The sequence below is a fragment of the Lipotes vexillifer genome, unplaced genomic scaffold (genome assembly GCF_000442215.2).
Source record: "Lipotes vexillifer unplaced genomic scaffold, Lipotes_vexillifer_v1.1 scaffold215, whole genome shotgun sequence".
Taxonomy (NCBI): Eukaryota; Metazoa; Chordata; class Mammalia; order Artiodactyla; family Lipotidae; genus Lipotes; species Lipotes vexillifer.
In genome coordinates, this window is record NW_006776544.1 from 1,269,167 (window position 1) to 1,276,528 (window position 7,362).

The following is a 7,362-nucleotide window of genomic DNA, read 5'->3' on the forward strand; positions in this document are numbered from 1 at the left end:
CTGCTCATCGGTGGAGGCACTGCGGCTTTTGCTGCAGCCAGATCCATCCGGGCTCGGGATCCTGGGGCCAGGGTAAGGCACATACTGTCTTGCTTGGCATGGAGGGCACGGTCTGCAAGCACTTAGCCAACGTGAACACTTTATTTGCCTCTTAAATGACTTGGCTCTGATAAGTATCATTGTTTTGTGTCTAAAGGTACTAATCGTATCTGAAGATCCTGAGCTGCCATACATGAGACCTCCTCTTTCAAAAGAACTGTGGTTTTCAGATGATCCAAATGTCACAAAGACACTGCGATTCAAACAATGGAATGGGAAAGAGAGGAGGTCTGTTCACTTATGTAAAATGGGTCCGACCAGCAACTTCAGCTAAGCACAAAGAGTAGGTCAGGATTGTGCATGAACCGCATGTAGTGAGTAGGACAGATGACTTGGCTGTACACTGGAGTCCACTGTGGTACACACTTGGTATAGCTTAGAGGCAACAACAGGCTGTAGTGGCAAGAGTCCTGGATTCTGTTAACCAGATCTACCAACAACTGAAGATGTAATGTTGGCCTCTGAAGCACTAATGCTGCTGTTTCCAGGACCTTCGTGTTAGAATTCTCTAGTGAAGAGCAGCTCAGCCTGTGTTGTTACTTCTTCACACCTGCCTAGGCATGTCCCATAAAAGCAAAAAAAAAAAAAAAAAAAAAAAAACTGTTCGGGGGCCAAAAAAAGAAAGAAACTGTTCGGTGGCACTTCCTTGGATGCCCTAGGAGGCACTCAGAATTAGGGGTATATAGTGGGAACACTGTAAGGAAGAACCTCTATTTAAATGTTTGCATGAGAGACTTGGAAATATAAGTCAAGAAGCCCTTTCCTTTTTAAAAGACTCCTTGGATCTCCTGAGTCCAGTACCATGTTCTTTGGGTATCAATTTTCTTTTCTCATTAGTGGATCCCTTTGACACTGGACTAAATTTTATAAATCTACCTGCCTCCCTCACTCGTATTATCATGTCCTATTCTCAGGCAGGATGCATACTTCCAGTTATGTTATCCATCCCTTAATTAATATTTCATGGTTACTGTCTACTGTTTGAGGCAAAATCATCTCAGGAGCTAGACCTAGTTGTCCATTGACCAGTTCCATTCTGGACAGCTTGTTTGGGTGGATGTGCATACCAGCTCCTTGGAAACTCCTCGTGTTCTAACTCTGAAAGGAACCTAAATCCAGAGCAGGGTTTCTCAACCTCAGCACTACTCACCTTTAGGGTTGGATAATTCTTTGTTTTGGGAGCCTTGTCTGTGCATCGTAGGATGTTTAACAGCATCCCTGGCCTCCACCCACTAAATACCAGAAGCATCCTCCCCCAAAGCTATTATAGCCAAAAATGTATCCAGACATTGTCAAATGTCCCTGGTAGGCAAAACTGCTCCCAGTTGAGACTCACTAGTGTAAAACACCTCTGTATAAGTAAGTCGCGATCAAGATTTAGTGGCCTTGGAGACTTACTTTAGAAAATGTTCCTAAAAGTTTTCCATGGTGGAAGCAATTTTACTAAAGCTCTGGGGGAAGTTGATAGCAGTTCCAGGTACTTATAACATTTTTTCCCTTTTCTCCGTACAGCATATATTTCCAGCCACCTTCTTTCTATGTCTCTGCTCAGGAGCTGCCTAACATTGAGAATGGTGGTGTGGCCGTCCTCACTGGGAAGAAGGTGAGCTAGTAGGCTGCTTCCTTTGTCAGGCTCCACCTATCTGCCCATGTGGGCAGCAAACATGGTGACTTGTATTCCCACTACCATTTATGTCTGTCCTGCCATTGTAGTTCATCAAAGAAAGATCAAGTCATTTTAGGTTTAATATTACCAGTCTACACTAATTAGTGTGTCTTCCTGGGGAAAGCACTAGTCTCAAGCCTAGAGTAGCAGGCTAGCTAAACTTTCCTGGGGCAGTCAAATCATTGGGGACCGTGACTCAAGCTGTTCCTTTTTCTGATTTGCTCCTCTGCCTTTCCTTCTGCTTCCTGTTTTTCCACACTAACATTTCTTTGGGATTATTGATGGCAAGACATTGACAAATGTATATTATTCAGGATAGTAAAATAATTGAGACATGGCATGAGCATGGAAAATATTGTTAGACTTTACAAAGCTGAGTGCCTGAATACTGGGGGCAGTTACTGGAGGGCATTTAGGGTCCAGGGAGAGTTTTGTTTTGTTGTGTTATGTTTTGTTTTTGTTAACAAGAGGGAGGTCTAGAGTGTGTTTGTAAACTAATGGCAATGTTCCAGTAGAGAGGGAAGGGTTATCAGAAGGAGCAAAGCCCAGAGTAGATGGGATCCAGAGCACAAGTGGAGGCATTGACCTTTGATAGGGATAGGCCCACTTCTCCTATAAGGGGATGCTAGGCAGAGAAGGTGGATATGGGTTTGTGGATAAGCTGGTAAGAAGACCTTACGTATTAAGTATCACCTATGGGTAAATAGCACACAGGCCCTGTCCTCCAGGGGCTAGCAGTATTAGGCAGAAACATGAACAGATAATCATAACACAGATTTGAAGTAAGAAAGAAACTCAGTATACTGTGGGAATTATTGGGAAGTGTGCCCAGTATAATGATGGTTTCAGGAAAGGCTTGCTGGAGAAGGCAGTCTTACAGAATGAGAAATCTTACGGAACGAAGAGGCATTCACCAGATTAGAGAAAAGTGAAAAGCATTCAAGTAAAAAAGAATAGCATAAGCAAAGGCACAAGGGTATGAAAAAGCATGTTTGGTGCAGGGGAACACAAGCAGCTAGGTACCGATAGAGCAGAAAGTTAAGGAGTGGCAGGAGATGAAACTGAGAAGTTGTGCGGGGTCTGATCGTTGAGAGCCCTGTCGTGTGAAAGAGCTTGAGTTTTATTGCATTGGCACTGAGGAGCTGTTGAGTTTTAAACAAGGACATAAAACAGTTGGATTGAATTTTAAGTAATCACTCGGTTGGCTGTGAGGAAGATGGTCTTCAGGGGAACAAGATTAGAGATAAACCATTTTGAAGACGATTATAAAAATCCAGGTGAGAGATGATGGGAGCCCAAATTAGGGCAGTAGTGGTGGTGGTGGTGGTGATGATGAAGTAAGCATAGTTTTTTTAAGTGCTTTACGTGTATTACATCATTTTACCCTCACAATAATCTTATGAAGTAGGTACTATTATTATTTTCATTTTGTAGAGAAAGAAATTGAGATAAAAAAGAGGTTAAGTAACTTGCTCAAGATCACATAGTTAATAAGTGGTGGAGACAGAATTTGAGCCCAGATCTCTCTGAATGGAGAATTCTGATTCCAGAGCCCAAGCTCTTAATTACATCATTGTATAGCTTCCTAACAGAAAGGTGGTGAAGAGCAGGGAACAGACTGACGGCAAAAAGGCAAACTTGGTAGGGCGTGGTGGCAACTGATTGGAGGCAGAACGTGAGGGAGAGGGGGAGGCAAAGATGACTTTCTGATTTCCAGCTTGTGTGGTAGATGGTGGTACACCCCCAGCTGAGAGAGACATTGCAAGAGGAAGACCTAGTTTAAGGGGGACATAAAATTTCGTTTTGGACTGTTAAGTATTAAATGGAATATCTGTGTGGATATGTCCTAAGGGCAGTTGGATACATGACTATAATGTTCAGAGGAGGGTTCTGGGCTCAGATACAGATTTGGGAATCATCCACATGTGAGTAGGATTTGAAACCATGAGAGTAGGTGAGGCCTCCCGTGGAGAACTGAGGTAGTCAGAAGCAGAGTGAGGCAAAGGTGGAACCCTGAGGAACCCAAATTTCAGGAAACGGGCTTAAGAAAAAATGTCCCAAAAGGAGAGTAGGAAAGAAGTACTAAAAGCATAGGATGAGGAAAACCCAGGGCAGGGGCCAAGGTTGGAGTTTCATGAAGCAGGATGTGATCCATAGTATTACTGCAGCAAAAGAATCTGCTAAAAAAGAATCATAAAATGACCCATTACATCTAGGTGTTCAGATATCATTGTGAAGTTAGAAGAGAAGATAAACTTCTCTTTCAGAAAGTTTAAATGACAAAACGGAGATGACATTGGACAAAAGCTTGAGGAGGACATAGAATCAAAGGTGGGACATTTAGGATGGGACAGACTTAAACATGTCAATGGGCTGAGGGGTAGGATGTCAGGAGAGAGATGGGGGAATGAGCAGGTGACTAATAGGGGAATGTTCTGAGAGAGAAAGAAAGGGATGGGGGTCAGGCATAGAAACAGAACAGAAAGGCCACCTCATCCCAGAAGCTGGAAGAAAGGAAGTAAAGTTTTTATTTGGGCGTTGGGAGGTGGGAATCCATACGGGAAGCTGAGGAAGATCACATCTGATGGCTTTACTTGTTTTTGCAATAAACTAGGACACCAGGTGGTTATCTGAGAGTGAGCAGTTTGAGGGTTGAGTACAGGGGTTGGATTGAAGAGGGACCTTACCCAGGACAAATCAAAGGTGGCTAAGGAAGCTGCACACCCATCCAATCTCAGTTTATGTCGTTGCCCACCCCCACCCCCCCACCCCGGAAAACTCGATTGAGTGCACCTGGCGTATGTTTCTAGCGCTACCTGTACTGTCCTTCTTAGAGCATTTCTCACTTGATTTTTCACTCTTGATTGTAGTACATGTTAAATTGTCTGTCTTGGCTACTACACTCTGAAGGCAGGAAGGTATCTGTTTTTCTCAACATTGTGTCCCCAGCACTTACCACAGTGCCTGACACATACTAGGTGCTTAATAAATATGTCTTGAATGAATGGTCTCACTGCTCATAAGGAGTAGAGCAGAGCCAGGAACCCCAGTCTCTCTGACTGCAAAGCTCAAGCTTTTCACCCTAAGGAGCAGGGTGCAAGGAAATTAGGGATGCTGGCAAGAGCACAGTTTGGATGATCTACTATTGGCCCAGATTAGTTGGAATGGAACAGCCCACTGGGTACATGGAGAAAATCAAAAGCAAGGATAGGTGACGGTGGAACCGAGAGAAAGCTGGAAGGATGGAAAATTGTGACCAAAGAATGAGATGTTTGAAGTAGAAGTTTAAGAGATAGGATTCTAGATGTGGCTCAGAGGAGAAGTATAAGCCAGCTGCCAAGGACTTCAGTGAATGAGGAGTGACCAGGAGGAGGCTGGATAACACTGATTTGTAGGGATATATGTCGGTGTCCTTCAGAGAGGATGATAGTACAAGAATAACTTGGAACCACCAGCAGCCAGCACCGTCTCCTTGTGATGGGGAGGAGTTTGGATGAGTGAGCAGTCTCTATGTATGAGCTTTCCTGGGGGCGGGGGGAACGGGCTCAGTTTTAGTGAAAGCTAGAAGTTGGAGAAAGCATCCTGCAAAGCTGTTGAGGATGTAGGAGAGTTGTTAAAGAAGTAAGGGTCCCAAAGAGCCAGGCAGAAAAGTCTGTCCCTGTTCTCCATTTCCACAAATTGGGCAGGAACTTTGGGACAGTAGGGACTTAACTCTAATGTTGGCTGCTTAGGAGATTATGACTACTTGAAGAAACTGGGTACCAGAAACTGTAGTGCCAGTGATTACCTAGAAATGGTTTCTTAAGGATCACCTTAGGTCAAGAACTAACTCTTCTCATTGGGCTGATGGGTACAGGGTTCCTTTGGGGGGTGATGGAAATGTTCCAGAATTATATAGTGGTGATGGTTGCACAACCTTATGAATATACTAAAACCCACTGAACTGTATACTTTAAAATGGTGAATTTTATGTTGTATATCTCAGTAAAAAATTTTAAAGCCAATTTATATCTTTCTGTGTGTGTATGTGTTTGACTGTACCAGGTAGTACAGCTGGATGTGAGAGGCAATGTGGCAAAACTTAATGATGGCTCTCAAATAACCTATGAAAAGTGCTTGATTGCAACAGGTGAGTATTTCTGGAGATGGCTTTATTCCCTTATACAGCTCATTCAAGTTTTAGTATAAAGGCATTACTTAATCTTAAGAAAACCGAAACCCAGACTCTGAAGTGGGTGTCTTCTCTTGGTGCAAAGCTTGGCTAACTACAAGCATCTGATCAGTTGCCCGTCTGGATTGTCCGTATTGTTTCTTCTGGTAAAGGCATGACGGATGGGTACTGAAGAGGACTGCCTTTCTTTTTTCTCTCCCTGCTTAGCCTTTGCCTTCTGCCCTCTGCCCTGTGTCCTGAAAGTGATATAACCTCATGGCTTCATTGCCAGTTCCAATCAGAAATCGAGAGAGGAGAAGGATGCAGTTGCTTAAACAAACATAGCCATGCTTTCTGGTGAATCCTCATGAAAAGCTAGAAGAGAACGGGAGCAAAAAGTGAGGGCTTCTGGCCATCTATGGGAGTGGTGGGCCCTTTGAAGAGATACTCTCAAATCTGCTTTTCAAAGGAAATTGATTAAAGCCCACTGTGGGGCGAGTGGAGGGAAAACAGAGCCTTGTATCCTGTTGATGCCACTGTGACACCAGCAGCACACACCACAGCACCACCTTTGTGGGGTGATTGTTTGGGCTAGCTCCTGCTCGTTGGGCTAAAGGATTTTTCTCCTCTTATTTCCAGGAGGCACTCCAAGAAGTCTGTCTGCCATTGATAGGGCTGGAGCAGAGGTGAAGAGTAGAACAACACTTTTCAGAAAGGTAATTGTCAGCTTTAGTGCTTTCGTTGTGGCAGTTTTGAAGAGGTAGCAGAATCTTGTGGCCTCCAAGTACCCACCCGGGCACTGGGAGATTGAAGCTCTAACTGTGGCTCTTCTACAGGCTTGTTATCTGGCCTCGAGCGGTCACTTCCTCTCTCTGCACCTCAGATACCTCACTCAAGGGTTTTGAGCTCCTAGGAGAAAGACAGATTTAGTGTTTTTTATTGCTTGCTATAGTTCCTTCGATTGCCCTTCCATAGTTGTTTTTTCCTGATGCATTTGAGTCATTGGAACTCCTTATAGCCTCTTGGCATATTTCACTGCAAATGCTATTGTGGAGACTTTAGGGAGAAAAGTTAAGAGTGCCTAAGTGAAAAAGGAAGCAGGGGATTGCTTCTTAACACCATGCTTTACTTATGAAAACTGCTGAAAAATTGCAGCCACCGCTATGGGTGTTGGAAGAGGTTTGTACTGTCCTTTAAGTTCTTGATACAACAAGGTTGTCAACCTTGGCACTATTGGCATTTGGGGCCGTATAACCATTTGTTGTGAGGGGCTGTCCTGTGCATTGTAGGGTGTTCAGCAGCGTCCCTGGACTCTACCTACTAGCTTCAACTAGTATCTCCCCACTCAAGTTGTGACAGCCAAAAATGTCTCCAGACATTGCCAGATGTCCCCTGGGGGAGGGGGAGTATATCTGCCCCCAGTTGAGAACCACTGTTATTAGAAAGA

General features: G+C 44.1%; 1 protein-coding gene across 1 annotated transcript in view; it reads left to right on the plus strand.

Moving 5' to 3' along the window:
* The window catches only part of AIFM1 (apoptosis inducing factor mitochondria associated 1), a 28,941-nt gene that overhangs the window by 13,464 nt on the left and 8,115 nt on the right, over window positions 1-7,362 (plus strand). The window contains 5 exon segments of the mRNA XM_007450469.1: window positions 1-72; window positions 197-327; window positions 1,612-1,702; window positions 5,810-5,894; window positions 6,555-6,631. The exon segment at window positions 1-72 is cut by the window's left edge and continues 12 nt beyond it. Coding sequence (XP_007450531.1) covers window positions 1-72; window positions 197-327; window positions 1,612-1,702; window positions 5,810-5,894; window positions 6,555-6,631 — 456 coding nt within the window.